Source organism: Desmodus rotundus, chromosome 1, assembly GCF_022682495.2.
Source record: "Desmodus rotundus isolate HL8 chromosome 1, HLdesRot8A.1, whole genome shotgun sequence".
Taxonomy (NCBI): Eukaryota; Metazoa; Chordata; class Mammalia; order Chiroptera; family Phyllostomidae; genus Desmodus; species Desmodus rotundus.
Window position 1 is genome coordinate 164934472 of NC_071387.1, and position 19651 is coordinate 164954122.

The window sequence follows — 19651 nt, forward strand, 5'->3', positions numbered from 1 at the left end:
CTGGGAAGATGGTCAGAGAATAAAGAAGGAACAGTGCATGAGGATTAAACAGAATTAGTACTCCTTTTAAGAAGCCATTTTATGATAATTTCCACGAGCTCTTATTTAGCAACCACCAAGGTCCACCGTATGCTGTATAAGCTATTAAAGAAATAGACCCCAATGCAACCACTTCTCCCTTCTCCCCTGCCACCCCTCAGCCCAGCCCCCCAGCACCTCTCCCCGAACAGCTGCACTGGTCTCCTATTTGCCTCTGCTGCTTTCAGGTTGGCCCTCTATCACAGCTGTCTACAGAGAACCAGGTGAGCACTTCACATGGACATCTCATTACAGCACTCCTTGGCTTAAACCCCTCCAGAGACTTTCCCCAGAGGTTGGGAGCAAAGAAAACTCCCTTTCCAAGGACTGTGGGGATCTAATGATCTGGCTTCACCTCACACTCCTCTACTCCCTGTCCCAGACCTTCACCCCGGCCGCCGTCACATCACAACATCTCATCCAGCTGTTTGGCTGTGAGTCCTTCTTATCACTTGGGGCCTTAATTCAACTGCCACCTCCTCCAAAAATGACTTCTCTGGCCACCCTCACCAGATACTCACTCCCCCACCCCTCTGTCACTGTGGTTCCCGGGGTGGCCTGGAGTGCCAGGGGGTGGTACTGTAAGCTTGAGGGCAACACAATGACACCAACATTTATCAGACACAAAGGCAAAAATAAAAACAAACAGAGAAATCAAATAAAAACATAGTGATTGTCCTCAAGGAGCTAACAGTTTAGCAGAAGATGCAGATATATCAAAAAAAAAAAAGTAATTATAATACAATGTGAGTAAGGCATTAGCTGTAGATATACAACATAGAAATAGCCAAGATGGGGCCAACTTATAGTAAGTAGGGTACTGAGTTACAAAGGGGGAGAAAAGACTAGTTTCAGAAAGGAGGTCATAGCACCAATAACAAGATATTGAATTGTCTTTCCTTTCTGTAAATTTATTTTAATTTTTTTTACTTTTGGGTTGATTCTGATGATCTTGCTATAGGTGCAGTGCTGGGAGATAATTAACTGGGACTTTCGGGCAGCAACTGGATTTTATATAAACTTGTCCTAGATTGCGAGTAAATCATTTTATCAGTAGGAATCAAATATTCTGGGGGAGGATGAGACATTCCATTTTTAAAAATGGGAACTTTGCCTGTGTGTAGAAATAAGTGTCATGTACTAAATCCTAAAGCAAGACTGTGATGAAGAGAGCTCATCATAGCTCATCGGAGCCACAGCGAACCCCCTTCGTCATTGAGGACTCAGGAAGGACGGGAGACAGACAGGAGAGGTAACATTCACCAGCTCCCCTGCAGGCCTCAACCCTGCTTCCCTCAGACACCAACATGAGATAATGTATGTGGAAAGGGCTCTGGAAGTGAGATATGTTTTATTTCAATCCTGCAACCTCCGGGCTAACGGAGACCACTGCGGAAAACTGGGCACCTGCTTCCCCAATCATCTCTAGCTAGATCTGCCATATGGGAACCTTCAGTGCTTAGTGAGATGTTCATTTCTGGGCAGGATGAATGGGGAAGGTTAAAATGGGAAGTTGAAGATGAGGGGAGGAATGAAGAGACAGGGGAACGGTAACTATTTTGTCTGTTTCCCAGACCGAAGAAAGCCCGCGCTCACAGGTATAGCCTAACACCCAAGCTCTATACAAGGTCACTGATGTATGTCTCAGGTTTTTTGAAGGGCATTTGCCAAATTTCTTCGTAACTTATCAATGTAACAGATGCGCCATACAAACTTTTACCCAGATGAAAAGGAAGCTACAGTCCTACTTCAAAGTTGATGGGATTAGTTTTAAAAGCTAAACAAACGAGAGACTTTGCAAATCAAATGAATTCAAGTCAACAGTTGCTAAAAATTAAAAAAAAAACAAAACCAAGAGTAAAAACCAAATCCCACCAATGTAATGTCCCCTCTTCAATTGCTCTCTAGAAGACTGGGAATATATTTCCGGGATGGCCACAGCTCTACCTCCAGCCAGGTTCAACATTTGAGTTACAAATGGATTAAGTGACCAGAAACTAGGCCATCTGCAAATCAAATAATAAACTCCTAGAACATTTTAAACACAAAAGTACACTCTGCTCAATATTTTGTTTTTTGGTTACTATTTCTACAATAAAATAGCATTTTATCTCAGTGTGTGTTACCATATGCTACGTAGTTGAAGTGTTAAAGACTGACTTTCGCTCGTAAACTTGGTGTGGTGCGATTTAATCAGACGTGAAACGTTTGCACAGATCAATTCATTCCTAGCTTATCCCTCAAGCCTTTGAGTCCCGTGTGAAATGGGCATTTTCTGATTCTTGCTGCATCTTATAGGCAACAGGCTGTTGGGTTGTCTGGCTTGGCATTTCACCTGAAGTTTTTTAATTATAGGAAAATCTGTTATAACGCAGTATTTTTCCCTATAAATTAAATCATATCCTCCATAATATTACTCAATAAAGCTTATATGTTACCCAACAACGTGACTACACTTAACACTACTGAGTTGTGTTAATAATCTGTTCACCCTTCATAATGGTTAAGATGGTAAATTTTATGTTATGTATATTTTACCACAATTAAAAAAAAAACTTACTGTTGACCTGCTTACCAACACCCATGGAGTAAAGGGAGTCCTCTGCATTTCAATGTTGTGTTATGGTTTTAGTTTAATCAAATGCTGTTGTATGACCCCCAACCCCCACTCTTAATATCTGACACTATTGAATGGCTCAGAACATGACGAGCAAAAGTTCTGGCTAAGCACTGATGACAAATTCAGGCCAATGTGACTTCGATAGAAAATTCTCAGAGTAGTCAAGCAATTAACTTTAACTTCATAAAAATGTTTGCTTTCCATGATTTACTTAATTTATAATCATGTAATGAATTTAAGAATTCAGATTTGAAATAGGTGGGAGAATAAGGATAATTTCTGATTGTTAATTATTAAGTAGAAGCTAATTATTAAGTAGAACCCCATGTATAAAATGAGATTTGAGACAGAGTCAAAACTAACTGCTGGCCAGCATCTATTTTCAGTTTTCTTCTGCAAAGGAACTGTACACTATTTGCATTCTTTCAATGCACAGAAGTATGTGGGAGGGATTTACAGCATCGATTCAGAAGGGACTGTTCGGGGCGGGTAAAAGTTAAACGACTCTCTCCAAGGAACACGTCATGTGTAGCAGAGGCTCAGTCCGAGTCACGCACACTGCCCGGCCAGTGCCGCCACACCGCTTGCAGGAGGATGACCTGAGCGAGTTCCCTGCCTGCACAGCAGCGAAGTACAGCTCTACAGAGAGCGCAAGGTTTCCATCTGCCGTTCACACGTAGAGCGGAAGTGGAACCGTGCTCCCTGACCTTCCACACTTGATGACGTTTGGGAAGCAGGACTCCGTTTGGGAAGCAGGACTCCGGTCATCAGATGAAGGCCCTCATCTTTGTGGTGGCTGGAGTCACGCTTCTGTCGCCCACTTTTTGTCAGAGTGGTGAGCGCTTTTCTTACTTTTCATGGGGTAGGAAGGAGGTGCTGGTTTGTGTCACTGACTCTAATTTGCTTTGCATTTCACACAAGCTGCAACCTAAAAGACAGAGTTTGATCTTACATATTACAAGGTGGCGCCATGGAAGTAAATGGCTATAGTTTATTTACTCTAGTTCAGCTTTGTCAAAGACTAAGTGTTCTCTACTTATATTTAAAAATTTGTGGCATAGTCAAGATTGTAGACGTCTACAATTAATTCAAGAGTCAATTTTCTTTGTGAGAGGTTTTTGATTTTCTAAGCATTTCCTCCGATTCAGCAAAAACAGGACTTTTAAAAAGATTTAAAAAATCCGATGTTAATACCTTCTGGTGATGCACAAAGGGGGGAAACAAGAGCATTCTCGGAGAGATCAGGTGGTCCGCTCTCAATAATCAACAATGCTAATTAATTAGTATTCCTTAATGGAATGCCTTTTTTGATTTTCGGTGGTACCAGGATTTAGTTTTCCCTACCCTCATACGTGATTTTTACATTTTAGAAATGAAATCTCTCAAATACTATCATTCAGTTTGTAATGTGTTTCCTGTTTTACTCAACACAATGTTAGCCTGGAACTTCTGCTTGCTCCAAAATTAACCAATTTGGGCCGGATCTGCATCTCTAGCTCTTTCCGCTGGTCACACTTCAGTCAACATTGTTGGGATCGGGACAGCACAAACCAACACCCAAACCTCTGTAAAGGAGTGTTGCTACAACTGACAGCTGGAATTACAGAAAAGAGCGCTCAGAGAGCCTGGGGGCAGCAGCACGCATGGGCCTTAGGAATAGGGTAGAGTGAAAACTATTTCTGGAGTGGATGGGCCCAAATGCAGCAGAATAGCAAAAGAAACAAGGCTTGTGGACGGCGGTGGTTCCCTCAAGATGTGGGTGGGGTCTGGAGGCGGTGACTTTGCTTCCTTGGGAGGGCGGGGGATGTGAAGTGGCTGAAGTCCGCTCCCTTTGGACCTGAGCCTCTTCAAGGCCTTTTCCCGGGTTGGAAAACATTTTAGAATGATTATGCTAAATGGAAACCTGTCTAAAGAATTCGATAGATTAAAAAAAATGTTAACAGTGAGTGCTATTCTTAAGGAAAGCCAGGCTGTGGAGAATACAAGATTTGCCCACGCTGAATCAATCAGCTGGGATTCTCATGATAAATGGAATCAAGACTTTTTCGGTCGGTGTTTAGCGTGATTTTGGCATGACGTCTTACTTGATCACAAGAATTTTCTGAAAACGGACAGACACGTGGTTTCAATGGCTCTCCCCTCCGATCCTGAAGGGACACAACTCATGCAGCAGGGTCTTCAGCCCCCATCTTCCAGCTTCCTGCTGACCTTGGAAGACGCATCTCCTTGGGGGATATCAGGTACCAGAATTTTCCAAAACTCAAAAGTGAGCAAAAGGGTTTGTGTGGCGGAACTCGAGTGTCACACAACACGCCTCCACACGCCTCACAGTTCGCATCTAAACACAGGCATGAACCACCACCACTTCCCAGATTTTTCTTTCCTTTTCTTTAATCTATCTTCCCTTAAATAACCCCTGAGCCCCTCCCTGCCCCTCCCTCTTTGTCACACACTTGATTCAGTTTGTGCAATCTCAGGGTTACGAAGGAGGCTTCAGTTTCACCTGGGGCCAACTGGTAGCGATGAAACCAGGAAGAGAAACTGGCTTTGAAGGAGAACCGCGTGGCTGAACACTAACCTCAAGTATTCAGCATGCAGAAATTCAAAGGTCATGTGAAAAGGAAAGGCAGAGAAATGGGGTTTTAAATTGGCAAGTATGAAGTTTAAACTCAGCATAAAAGTTCATCTTAACAGAAATTTGAGGGAAACTACTTTTAACTACTCATGTCAAAAGATTAACTTATAGAAAAATTACATAATGGTAAACGGTCTAAGTATAGATGTTTGTCTTGTTTTTGACATTGCTCTTTCAAGAATTAGGATTATTAATATCAACATGCCACATAATGCCAAATAATTATAGGATTTATCGATGTCATCCTCTGATTTTCCTTCGTCTCCCCTCCCCTTAAAATCTGGTATTTCCCCTAACATCTGCCTTTGGATGTTTTTTTCCCCTCACATCTCTCCCTAGGCTGTTCAATCACTCCTATTACATTAAACCACAGCCTCTCTGCAGACTAAGAAATCCATACCTCTTCCTTTCGGCTCCTGAAAGTTTGGACTCTACACCTAAGTCTTCTAACCTGCCCTGGGACATTCCACACTCTAATATCCCTCCAGCAACTCAAAATCAGGAATACGCAAAACTGAGACCTTAGCTTCTCTCTGTTGCCGTCCCTTGGACCATCCTCATCTTCCAAGGCATCTAGAGTAGAAACATCCAAGTCAGTTCTGCCTCCTGCCGGTCCCACTCCACCTCCATAACCAGTTAGATACCAGGTCCCCTTGACCTTCCACCACAGTCTCATGTGTTCGCCTTCACCTTTCCGCTGCCACTGCTCTTGGTCCATAACTCACCGTCCTGAGTTAAAATGATAACAACAGACTCCAAATGAGGCCCCCTCGCTGTCAGTTGCTTATCTTTTCAGTCTATTTTCTACACTGTCACCAAAGTCATCTCAAACAGAATCATTGTTATATTAGCTTCCTATTGCTGCTATAACAAATCACCATAAATTAGTGGCTTGAATCATTTTTTAATATCTTATATTTCTGGAGGTTACAAGTCCTAAAATCAAGGTGGCAGTAGGGCTGTGTTCATTCTAGAGGCTCTAGAGAAGAATCTGTTTTCTTGCCTTTTTCTGGAAGTGGCTTGCATTCTTTGGTTCATGGCTCCTTCCATCTTCCGAGCCAGCAGTATAACATCTTGAGGTTTCTCCCTCTCTCTGATTTTGACCTTCTTGCCTCCCTATTGTAAGGACTCTTCTGGTTACATTGGGCCACCGGGACAATCCAGGATACTCTCCCCATCTCCAGATCCTTGATCACATCTGCAAAGTCCCTTTTGCCATGCAAGGTATCACATTCACAGGCTCTAGGCATCAGCAGAGAGGAACCTGGGAGCATCATTGCGCTGTCCACTACAATGGCCGTCCACCTGCTCGTAATTTTTTGTGTACAACTCCAGCATCTATCAATGGGCATGTGATTTCTCAGGACAGGCTAGGGGCCTTTCAGAGATTTTGCTGTAACCTAATCTTTCAACTTTATCTCTCAGATAAACTTTATTAGCATAAGACAATGTATTTTTGTGTAACTTTTCCACTCGTCTGAGAGTAGAAGACAGAGATAGAGCTTCTTTAAAAGCTGTATGCAATAAAATAGGCAATGAACACTTGTTCAATTAACTTATCTGGTGTTCCTAGATCCCGTGACAGCCCACACTACGCCTCTGCCCATTCATCATCTATCAGAGTCTTGTTCCTCGATTAAGTTCTGTCTCTTTATGAACCTCACTTATCTTTGCTATGTTCATCTTTCTTTGACATTTTGCTCAAACACCTAAATTTGGTAACTATTGTTGAGTGACTATACAGTGTATCATTAATGTGACATTGCCCTATAATGGTCTGGTGTGCTACTTTGTCTCACTCCAATTCCTTATACGCAAGGAGTTGTCATCTACTTTATGCTCCTGCATTGGCTAGCATGGCGCCGGGGCATATGATATATGCCTTTGATTGCCTGATCTATAATGATTTTTTAAAAATAAAAATGATCCTAAATTTTACAACTACAGAAATTGTGTAGCATAATACATTTAGTTTTACTGACTTCTGAACCGTAGATATGGCTCACTAAAATATCACATGTTAATACTTCTTTTTAATGACAGGTAAGGGAAATGATACAGACAACTTGGGAGAGCCAACATTACTTATTAAGACCTTCCATGGAGCTCCCCTGAATTCTTTTGAAGAGATCCCCTTTTCTGCCATAGAAGACTGGGCAGAAACCACAGATGTAAAAACTAAGTGCCCAGAAGAAAGTGTTTCAAACCTCCACGTGAATAATGCTACCATGGGGTATCTGAGCAACGCCTTAAGTACCAAACTGATACCCACTGTCTACATCCTGGTGTTTGCAGTAGGTGTGCCGGCCAATGCAGTGACCTTGTGGGTGCTCTTCTTCAGGACCAGATAGATCCATGTGCACGACCATCTTCTATATCAACCTGGCCATTGTAGACTTTCTTTTCTGTGCTACACTGCCCTTTAAGATAGCTTACCACCTCAATGGGCACAACTGGGTATTTGGAGAGGTCTTGTGCCGGGCCACCACGGTCATCTTTTATGGCAACGTGTACTGCTCCATTCTGATCCTCGCCAGCATCAGCATCAGCCGCTGCCTAGCCATTGTCCATCCTTTTACTTACCAGGGGCTGCCCAAGCGTACCTATGCCTCGATAACGTGTGGGTTGGTGTGGGCAGCGGTTTTCTTATACATGCTGCCGTTCTTCATCCTGAAGTAGGAGTATTATCTTGTTCACAGGGACATTGCCACCTGCCATGACATCCACAACATATGCATGTCTTCATCTCTCTTCCAACTCTACTACTTCATCTCCTTGGCATTTTTTGGATTCTAAATTCCACTTGTGGTCATTATCTACTGCTACACAACCATCATTCAGACGCTTAATGCATACGACAGTAGGAGGTTGTGGTATGTGAAGGTGAGTGTCCTCATTCTCGTGATTTTTACCATTTGCTTTGCTCCAAGCAATATCATACTTATTATTCACCACACCAGCTACTATGATAACACCGATGGTTTATACTTTATCTATCGCATAGCTTTGTGCCTGGGTAGTCTGAATAGTTGCTTAGATCCATTCCTTTATTTTCTCATGTCAAAAGTCCCAGATCACTCCACCACTTACCTCACAATAGTGAAATCACCTTAGAGAACAAGGAACACTATTTGTGAAAACACACCTTCTTGGGATAATGTGAGCATAAGTGCAAGGAGCTCTATCCTCTAGCTCCATTTCTGAGCTCCTAAGAGATAGTACTTCAAAATAAAATATTACAAAAGCACTGGCTTTAAAAAAACACTATCAGTATTTTCAAGAACATCAGTACAGGAGAAGAGATATCACCACTGTCTATGGCAACTGACAGATTTGCCAGACTGGGACTTCAAGCTCTTTATATCTCCATCTTCCCTACTCCTATGAGGTTTCTACTGTCGATGGAGAATGGGACAAAGGACAATGACACAGCATGGGGAGAAGCTAAGATCTCAGTTTTTTGTATCTGGCATCATTTTTGATTCTTCTGTCTCCTTCAACTTTCAGGCTGGTGGCTGCCTCATCAGCTAGCTGATTTGATCTTTGAAATCTCTCTCACTAGGACCCCACTGTCTTAGTCCCGCCTTTGCCTTCCAACCATTCTCTTTACCTCCACTTCAGGGGGGCCGCTGCCATATTCTTCTTCCTCAACTGTCAGTTTGAATATCTCGCTCAACCCCGCAGCTCACTGCAGCACTATTTACAATGGCCAAGCTATGAAAGCAACCTCAAGGGATAAGTGGATAAAAAAGCCGTGGCACATATGCCCTGGCTGGTGTGGCTCAGTGGATAGAGTGTCAGCTTGCGAACCCAAGGGTCACCTGTTTGATTCTCAGTCAGGGCACATGCCTGGATTCTGGGCCAGGTCCCCAGTAGGGGACATGTGAGAGGCAATCACACATAGATGTTTCTCTCCCTGATTTCCTCCCTTCACCTCTCTCTAGAAATAACTAAATAAAACCTTAAAAAAGAAGCTGTGGCACCTTAGACAATGGAATACTACTTGTTCATAAAAAAGAATGAAATCTTACTGTTTGCAACAGCATGGACCTAGAGGGTATTATGCTCAGTGAAATAAATTAGAGAAAGACAAATACCATATGATTTCACCTATAAGTGGAAGTTAAAGAACAAAATAAATGAACAAACAAAATGGAAACAGACTCATAGATACAGAGGGGACTGGTGGTTGCCAGAGGGGAGGGGGAGTTGGGGCACTGGGTAAAAGAGGTGAAGGGACTAAAAACCAAAAGTCGGTAGCTACAGAATAGTCACGGGGATGTAAGGACAGCATAGGGAATACAGCCAATAATACTGTGACAACTATGTGTGGTGCCAGTTGGGGTACTGAACAATATCGAGGGGAACGCTATGTAAAGTATATGATTATCTAGTCATTAAACTGTATGCCTGAAACCAATACAAAAGATAAGATAAAAAACCAACACAAAAACCTCCACGGACTCTCCACAGCTTTGGGATAAATAATAAATATGTAGTTTGACATTCAGGGCTAACCTTCTAATTTAATTTCCAGTATGCCTGTGATGTAGATACAGCCAAGCTTCTAGCTTTCCTGTGATGTGATTTCTCCTCTTCTTGCCCTGTCTCCAGCTGAAAAGCTATTTTTAACATGTTTGCCTTAATTCTTTCCATCTCTTGAAGTCCTCCAAGGGCCATTCTTTCCTGATTCTCAAGCTAGAAGTTCACTTTTCTAATCTGATCTTTCAAAGCACTTCATTGTATTTTTATTTTTAATTTTCATCCTCACCCAAGGATAGTTTTCCATTGCTTTTAGAAAGAGAGGAGGCGGTGAGGGGGGATAGAAACACTGATTGGCTGTCTCTTGTAGGCTCCCAACCAGGGACTGAAACCGCAACCTAGGCATGTGCCCTGACCAGGAATCAATCACACAACATTTCGGTGCATGGGACAACACTCCAACCAACTGAGCCACACTGGTCAGGGCTGTATTTTTATTACAGTACTTATATATAGTCCATTTACATACAAATATTGATTCTGTAAACACTTAAGTACCATACGCAGTACTATAGGAGTTCCTTCCCTCACTTCCTTGTGCTTTGTGTAGCAACCTCAGGCCCAAGCTTTTTCAGGGTCTGTGGGGCCCAGCTTCACACTTTACATATGATGGGACTAAGTAAATGAAAGAATAAAATCTCAAAGCCTCTTAACAGCATGAAAGCCCATTCAGTTCATGCTGAGAAAGCAAGGTCCTGTGTATGACACCGACAGTATCGTTTTTGGTTGGACATGTAAAAAAAGTAAGGGAGCTAAGCTATGAATATACTCAAAGCCATTTAGAAGTTTAAAATGTATCCATTATTTTTGTTCCTTAAACATAGTTTTTATTGGGAAAACAATATTTTGTTGTAAATGCCCAGTATCTTCCTGTAGGTAATTGACTATCTTTCCCTTCATTTAGGGATCAGACAGGAGGTAAAGTGTTTAAGGACATGAAAGATTGCTAACATGAATTTTCAAGTCTGCAAAAATGTGCATTGACCAGTATACTCTATAGTGACCATCAAAACAATAAAAAAATCTTTAAGTGCCATATTTTTGAGTGCGCAGAGCTTCCTATTTCATGGACTCAGGTTAAAAAACAAGAACGACACACCCACAAAGACCCTTTACAGTATGTACGTCATTATGTGAAGAATCAAAATCAGGTACATACTAACGCAAGCAAGAAAAACAAATCTAAAATAAATTTCAAGACGGCAAAAATTCAATGGAAAGAACTGGTTCCTGCAAATAATCAACTGTATTACAGTTACCTATAGAAAATACGCAGCAATATTCACTTGTTAAAAGCACACTTCATTTTTATGTAGCACATTACCTATAGCAAAATAGAACTTTTCATGGGGAGTATAATCCACATGTTCTCAAGGAAAGCCTTCAGTTTAAAAACAGCTAAAGATGGAGGCGTAGGTAGACATGCTTCGCCTCACTGCACAATCATAAGAAGGATCACAACTAACTTAAAAGTGAAAAACAGCCAGAACTGCCAGAAAAACACCCAGAACTGTACAGAAGTCTGACAACCAAGGATTTAAAGAAGCTGTATTCATCCAGATGGGTAGGAGGGGTACAGAAGGGGAATCCAGGTGGAGAGGAGTGGTGTGGCAGTGGCAGCTGGTGGAACAAGGGTCCCACATTCACATGTGGTGGATAATAATCAGGGGGGACACTTTGTGAGCAACTGACCCCAGACCAGACCGTGCAGCCCAGGGTCTCAGTGATAGAAAAATAAAACCTCATAACTTCTGGCTGTAAACCTAGTGGGGGTTGGGGTGATAGAGAAGCTGCCAGTTTCTGAGGAGAGCCCAGAACATATGCAAACCCACCAATTCTGGGAACCACAACCAGGACAGCAGCTGGAGGGGTGCCAGTCACATGCAGCAAGTGGGTGGAGTGACTAGAAAAGGGGCAAGTGCCAGGCAGGCCCCCAGAAGTCAGCCAGCAGCAGCATTGTCCCCTCTTTGATCCCTCCCCTACACAAAGAGCCACAAAGTGTTGAAGCATGTTGCCCCGCCCTGGAGAATACCCAAAGCTCTGCTCCATACAACTTAACAGGTGTGCTAAGACAGGAAATCAAAGCAGTTCTACCTAGTACGTAGATGCAGGGAGGCTGCCAAAATGAGGAGACAAAGAAATATGGCCCAAATGAAGGAACAGAACAGAAATACTAAGCAATGTGGAGAGAGCCAACCTATCAGAGGCAGAGTGCAAAACACTGGTGGTCAGAATGCTCAAAGATTTCATTGAACAGGACAAAAGCATAAGGGAAGAAATGAAGGTTACACTAAGTAAAATAAAGAAAAATACACAGGAAATAGTGAAGGGAAGGAAACCATGATTCAAATCAACAATTTGGAGCATAAGGAAGAAATAAACATTCAACTAGAATGGAATGAAGAAACACAAATTCAAAAAAATGAGGAGAGTTTAAGAAGTCTCTGGGACATCTCTAAAAGGGCAAAGATCCAAATCATAGGGGTGCCAGAAGGAGAAGAGGAAGAACAAGAAATTGAAAACTTATTTGAAATAATAATGAAAGGCTTCCCTAATTTAGCAGAGGAAATAGACATACAAGCCCAGGAAGCACAGAGTCCCAAACAAGTTGGACCCAAAGAGGACCACATCAAGGCACATCATATTTAAAATGCCAAAGGTTAGGGCAGACGGAAAACTTGGAAAGAAAAGAGCAGTGGTCCCTTCCACCGAGAACGTGCTTTTTTCCAAGGAGCCACAGTTGTATGGATGCGGGTAGACTTTTTACACGGGGACAAGTTCTTCCAGCATTTTTAACTGCACCTTTTGAGACAGTTGGGCGCATCGGTCCTTTCAGCAGAACCTGCCTTAGGCACTTAACCTTTCGTGGCTCAGGCACCCCAAGACAAAAAAAAAAGTGGCCCAAATGAAAGAACAGCTCAAAGCTCCAGAAAAAATACAACTAAGTGATGAAGAGATAGCCAACCTGTCAGATGCACAGTTCAAAACACTGGTAATCAGGATGCTCACAGAATTGGTTGAATTTGGTCGCAAATTAGATGAAAAAATGAAGGCTATGCCGAGTGAAATGAAGGAAAATGTACAGGGAACCAACAGTGAGGGGAAGGAAACTGGGACTCAAATCAATGGTGTGGACCAGAAGGAAGAAAGAAACATTGAACCAGAAAAGAATGAAGAAACAAGAATTCAAAAAAATGAGAAGAGGCTTAGGAACCTCCAGGACATCTTTAAACATTCCAACATCCTCATCATAGGGGTACCAGAAGGAGAAGAGGAAGAGCAACAAATTGGAATCTTATTTGAACAAATAATGAAGGAAAACTTTCCCAATCTGGCAAAGGAAGTAGATTTCCAGGAAGTCCAGGAACCTCAGAGACTACCAAAGAAGTCGGACTCAAGGAGGAACACACCAAGGCACATCATAATTACATTAGCCAAGATTAAAGATAAGGAGAGAATCTTAAAAGCCACAAGAGACAAGGGGACAGTTACCTACAAAGGAGTTCCCATAGGACTGTCAGCTTCTTTCTTAAAAGAAACTTTGCAGGCAAGAAGGGGCAGGAAAGAAGTATTCCAAGTCATGAAAGGCAAGGACCTACATCCAAGATTGCTCTATCCAGCAAAGCTTTCATTTAGAATGAAAGGGCAGATAAAGTGCTTCCCAGATAAGGTCAAGTTCAAGGAGTTCATCATCACCAAGCCCTTATTATATGAAATGTTAAAGGGACTTATCTAAGAAAAAGAAGATAAAAAATATGAACAGTAAAAATGACAGCAAACTCACAGTTATTAACAACCACACCTAAAACAAAAACAAAAGCAAACTAAGCAAACAACTAGAACAGGAAAGAATCACAGAAATGGAGATCACATGGAGGGTTATCAGCAGGGGAGTGGGAGAGGGAGAGAGGGGGGAAAGGTACAGAGAATAAGTAGCATAAGTGGTAGGTAGAAAATAGACAGGGGGAGGTTAAAAATAGTATAGGAAATGTAGAAGCCAAAGAACTTATCTGTATGACCCATGGACATGAAATAAAGGGGGGGAATGTGGGTGGGAGGGGGTGTGCAGGGTGGAGGGGAATAGAGGGGGGGAAATGGGACAGCTAATAGCATAATCAATAAAATAATTATTAAAAAATCAAAAAAAAATGCCAAAGGTTAAAGATAAAGAGAGAATCTTAAAAGCAGCAAGAGAAAAGCAGAGACTTAACTACAAATAAGTTCTCATAAGACTCTCACTGATTTCTCAAAAGAAACTTTGCAGGCAAGAAAGGACTGGCAAGAAATATTCAAAGTGATGAAAACCAAGGATCTACATCCAAGATTACTCTATCCAGCAAAGCTATCATTTAGAATGGAAGGACAGATAAAGTGCTTCCCAGACAAGGTAAAGCTAAAGGAGTTCATCATCACCGAGCCCTTGTTATATGAAATGTTAAAGGGACTTATTAAGAGAAAGCAGATCAAAACTATGAACAATAAAATGACAATGAACTCACAACTATCCTATCGACAACTGAATCTTAAACACAAAAACAAACTAAGCAAAAAACTAGAACAGGAACAGAATCATAGATATGGAGACCACATGGAGGGTTACCAGCTGGGAGGGGGAAGAGGGAGAATGGGGGAAAAGGTACAGGGATTTAGAAGCATAATTGGGTAGGTATAAAATAAATAGGGGATATTAAGAACAGTATAGGCAATGGGGAAGCCATATAACTTATATGTATGACCCATGGACATGAACTAAGGTGTGGGGGATTGCTGGAGTGAAGGGGGGGGGGGTTTACCAGGCCGAGAGGGGGCAAAATTGGGAAAACTGTAACAGCATAATCAATAAAATATGCTTAAATAAAAATAGCTCAAACTTCACTGCCTCCAGTGAACAGACAAGGTGCGTTCTCTGCTAAGTGTATGACAACATGCCCATTACTCAGACCTTCCCCAAGCAACAAAAGAAATTTGGTGCCTACACAAAGATTATACTTGAAATACTATTAACAAGGACCAAGAGTCCTCACCAACTTACACTACTGTCCTGAATCTTTGATAAAACTCTGCAGCCATTCTTTGAAGATGTTATCATTGAAACCTTTAACACTGTATTGTTTGCTACAAGCTTTATTTCATACTGACAATACCAGTAATACCATCTTTTCTATTATTTTCCACGGCTGGACCTCGGGAAGGAAAGGCACAGAAATACCACTATAAAACATAACTGCAACTTCTAGCTATCAAAACAGCAGAGGTTAAAAAAGAAACACAGACTCCACCAAATAAAAGAACCAGATTCCGCCTTGCACTCTCCCACTGAAAGAGAAGATCAGGCTAAAAAAAGAAAGTTTCAAAACTAATGGGTGAGGGGAGAAGGGTAGGAGGGGACTAAATGGTAATGGGAAAAAATATATAATAAAGATTAAATTAGAAAAAAAAACTACTAATGGTTAGAGAAATAAAACTGTTTAAAAATAGGAATTTAACCAAACCAGATTCACTGCTTGGAGTTGTTTTAAATCTGTTTAAAGCTGTTGCCAAAACAGTTCAAGCCCCTAATTTTACTGGCCAAAGTGCCTGAACTAGTACCCAGTTCCCCAGGCTCGTACTTAATGCCCTAATTACACTGTTAAAGCTGCTGCTTTCCCACTCAGGAAGGATGCCCCGCAGGGAGCTGGCACCTCACGATCACTCAGGGGAGCATCTGGGGTCCCTGAAGAGCGGCTGTGGAGTTTGGGCTTAATCTAGAACCTTGTAGTGGGATGTACTAGAGGAGCCCTCCACTGCCTGCTGAGGAAACGTTTGTGGGGCCCGGCTCACCTCAAGGACAAAGACGCATGTGGCTGTGGGCAGAGGATCATCTTATAATCCTATAAGGTAGGTACTACTATTCTCATTTTACACATGTGAAAACTGAAGCAAAGAGAATTTTGGTGACTTGACTAAAATCCCTAGCTAATTTTTGGCAAAGTCAAGATTTGAATGGCAACTTCTGTTTCCAAAGCAAATAACTTTATTTTTAATTTTATTTTTTATTATTCAATATGTTTTTATTGTATTTTTTCCATTACCATTTATCTCCCTTTACCCTCTTCCATCTCTACCCACACTCCCCCTCCCCCGCCATCACCACACTGTTGTCCAGGTCTGTAAATTGTTTTCCTTTTTTGCTCAATCCCTCCCCCCCCGCCCCCCCCCCCCCCCCCCCGTCAGCTGTCAGCCTGAACTTCACCTATGAGTCTGTCTCTCTTTTGCAAAGCAAATAACTTTTATCTTAAAATGCCAGTAAGTGTGCCGTGTGCCAGGGCTACAGCTACATCCGTGGGAGCAGCAGGAGGCAGCCCACTCTTCCTGGTGGACAGGCTGTCCTCCCCGCCCCGAGATGTGGTAACACAAGGTTGGATTTGGGTCTCATTCTCCCACTCACTGGCCTGGCATTCAACCCAAGCCTCAGGTTCACTCACATCCCATAAGAGACCACCCACCACCACAGTCGCTGTGAGGCTCAAAGGAAGATCTGCGTTGAGGGCACCTGTAGTGCGCAGGGGCTACCCGGACTGTGGCCATGCCACCCAGAGGGCTGAAAGCACACATGGCCCGCCCCTTAGGGAACAGTTTGCTTCTCCTTTAATGAGGTAGTTTAGTCGTGTGGACTGAGCAGGATTTACATTGCTTTATTTTTTTACTTTTAGTGAATTTTTATTTATTAAATTTTTTTGCATGGGTAATACATGGTACAAAATTAAAAAGATTAAGTATTTCTTTTTATTCCCTAGCCACTCAATGCTCTTCCCCAGTGGCAACCACTTTTGTATGCTGTCGGAGACTAGATGAGGCCAAAATATTTCTAATGGTTTGAGATGAAGTTAGTTTCTTCAAAGGGGATGCCGGAATTGGTGAATCTTTGTTCTAGAGACTAGACTAAGTTACTGGGGGAACTGGGCCTTTGTGAGTTGTTTACCTTGCTTTTTGAAAGTTTAGAAACATTGAATACGTAATCCATGCACTTTGTAAAAAATTCAACAATTGAAGTGGTACAAAAAGAAAAAGAAGTCTCGCACCTTCTATCTAGTTCGCCTTCCAGACAGTGTCTTCTTTCAGACATATTTTATGCACGTACACCTACATATGGCTGTGGATCCCATTTTTGTATGCACTGGAAGTGTACATGCGCTCAACACACAAATTCAATATTGTCCAATATAGAACCATGCACTCTTTTTGATGTATTTCACATATGGATATGTGTGTATTGCAATTTAACAAGTCACCTCTTGATGGACATTTCAGTTGTTTTTGTGGTCTTTTGCTACTTTAAAAAATGATTCAATAAACATCCTTTTCCATCTGCCTTTAATGCACAATAATAAATGGTCCTGAGTCACATAGACCAGGGCATGGTTTCAGAAATAATGGCTTTTTGGGGCAACTTTGGACAACTTAGTCTTAGCTTCATTATCTGTAAGAGGATGACAGTGATGATTCATAGAGCTGTTATGAGAATTATGTGAGAATATTCACAAAGTACCCAACACCATGTCTGGCAAAGAGCAGGTGATCACTAAATGTTTGTTCTCACTAAGGATGTATTTCTGGTCTCATATGAGGCAGTTCCTGGGTTCTACAAATCCACACAGAGGAGATCATCGCTAGCTCATCGCTTTTGGGTTTGGCTAGCACGTGGGGACATTGAAACTGTGAGTGGCTAGGTCCCAGTAGCATCACTCCCACTCTCAAGTGACAGGTCATACAAGCCTTACCACTCAGCCCCAGTACCCTTCCAATAGAGGCCAGTATCTGTCAGACTCCTCATAATATTGGTACAAGCTCCATAGACAGATAAAACCCTCTGCTCTTTATGGGAACTCTAGCCAGGTCAGTCTCCTCCTGTGCCCAGAACAAACCATGCCAGTACCCATTACCTGCCTACATCATCCTGCTTTCCACCCACCTGACCAACTCTTCCTTATCTTTCAGGGGCAGCTCCTGTTCCATCTCCACTGCAACTCCTCTTGGGGTTCTAATCCACAATGATCCTGGTCATCTCTGAACCACCCTGTGAACTCCTTGTTTTGATGCTTTACCACATACCTATCTCTACTATTATTTAACTATTCTATAAGAGAACGCCTACTGCCTCAATACATTTTTAAGCATTGACGATAAGGACAAAGAACATTCAAATGGTGTCGTATGAATGCTCCCTCTTTTCCCTACCAGATGCTACACGCTGCACTATGCACACAGTATGCTCTCAGAAATATCCAATAACTTAAACTCTGAACAAAAACTCACTTACAACTGAGCTTTTAGGAAAAGAGTAGAAGCAGTAATCAGCTCTGGAGCCAGCTTCCCCCTAATGTTTGAAGGCAGGAAAATGACAGCCCAATTACTTCCATTCTGATTCATAGGCAATTGCTGGAACAAGAAGCTAACAAGCTTCAGGAAAAAAATGGGTAAAAAAAAATCCCTCCCTTTTGCCTGTAATTTGAAAGAAACAGACTCACGAAGACTTACCATCAGCTTCTGTGACTTCGCATGGTATAAAACATCCTGGTAGTGCTGGGCATACTCGGGGTCCACACCCTTGATTTTGGCAATAGGTAACTGCAGACTTTCTAGAGTCTTTAAAGGGTTCCCTTCATCAATAGCTTCATTGATGTGCCCTACCGCCACAAATCCTAGAAAATGAAGAAATTTTTCCTTTTAAGTCACAGTACTTTCTAAGTTCTCTAGAATCAGCAATTGCAAAGATTGAATTAGAGACGGGTGTGGAAAATCCACATAAGAAGACCATAAGAACTAACACACAAGTACAGCCAAGGCCGCAAGAGATAAAATCAATGTACAGGAATCAATTTCATCCCTATACAGTTGCAGCATGCAGTCTGAAATGAAATTAAGGGAAAAAATCCACTTACAATAGATTCCAATTACAAATACATTATAATCACAAAAAGAATAGGAATAAATTTAACAAAAGAAGCATTAAGATATGTACACTAAAAATTAATGAAATATTATTTAAAAGATTAAAGATGATCTAAATAAATGAGAAAATAATCTCACACTCATGAATTGAAAGATTTAGTATTATTGTTCAGAAGGAAATACTCTTCAAATGGATTCAGTGTAATTCCTGACAAAATCCCAGCTCTTTTTAATTTTTTTAACAGAAATCGCCAAGCTGATTCTAAAACTTACATGGAAATGCAAGAGACCAAGAATACAAAATGCAATATTGAAAAAAGAACAGAGTTGGAGGACTCTTCCCAATTTTGAAATTTACTACAAATCTACAGTTAATACTAGCATAAGGACAGACATACAGATCAATGGAATATAATTTAAAATTCAGAAATAAACCCTTACAGTTATAGTCAATTGATTTTTGACACAATTGTTAAAAAATTCAACAGGTAAATAATAGTCTTTATAACAAATGGCACAGAAACAACTGGATGTCCATATGCATTAGGATGAAGCTGAATTCCCTGTATCACTCCCTGCACAAAAAGTAACTCAAATGGATCAAGACCTAGAAATAAAGCGTGAACTATAAAACTCTTGGAAGGAAACATAGGAGTAAATCTTTGTGGCCTTGGATTAGGCATTACATTTTAGTGATGACACCAAAAACACAAACAACAAAAGAAAAAATTAGATACATGAGATGTTGTAAAAATTAAGCCTTTTGTGCTTTAAAGGACACCATCAAAGAAAACGAAAAACAACTTACAGAATGGAGAAAATACTTGCAAGTCCTGTATCTGATA

The 19651-nt window shown here is 41.5% G+C and overlaps 2 protein-coding genes across 3 annotated transcripts in view; one reads left to right on the top strand and one right to left on the bottom strand.

The window, feature by feature from the left end:
• Window positions 1-19651, bottom strand: part of IQGAP2 (IQ motif containing GTPase activating protein 2) — a 263135-nt gene that overhangs the window by 61888 nt on the left and 181596 nt on the right. For both annotated transcript variants that reach the window (XM_024563618.3, XM_045197804.3), the window contains exon 13: window positions 18393-18556. In XM_024563618.3, coding sequence (XP_024419386.2) covers window positions 18393-18556 — 164 coding nt within the window. The remainder of the gene's footprint in view (window positions 1-18392; window positions 18557-19651) is intronic.
• On the top strand, window positions 11-11569 carry F2RL2 (coagulation factor II thrombin receptor like 2). Its single transcript, XM_024563622.3, is given in 3 exon segments — window positions 11-3533; window positions 7377-7678; window positions 7680-11569. Coding segments are annotated over 3 exon segments (1134 nt in total). The 5' UTR covers window positions 11-3469; the 3' UTR covers window positions 8448-11569.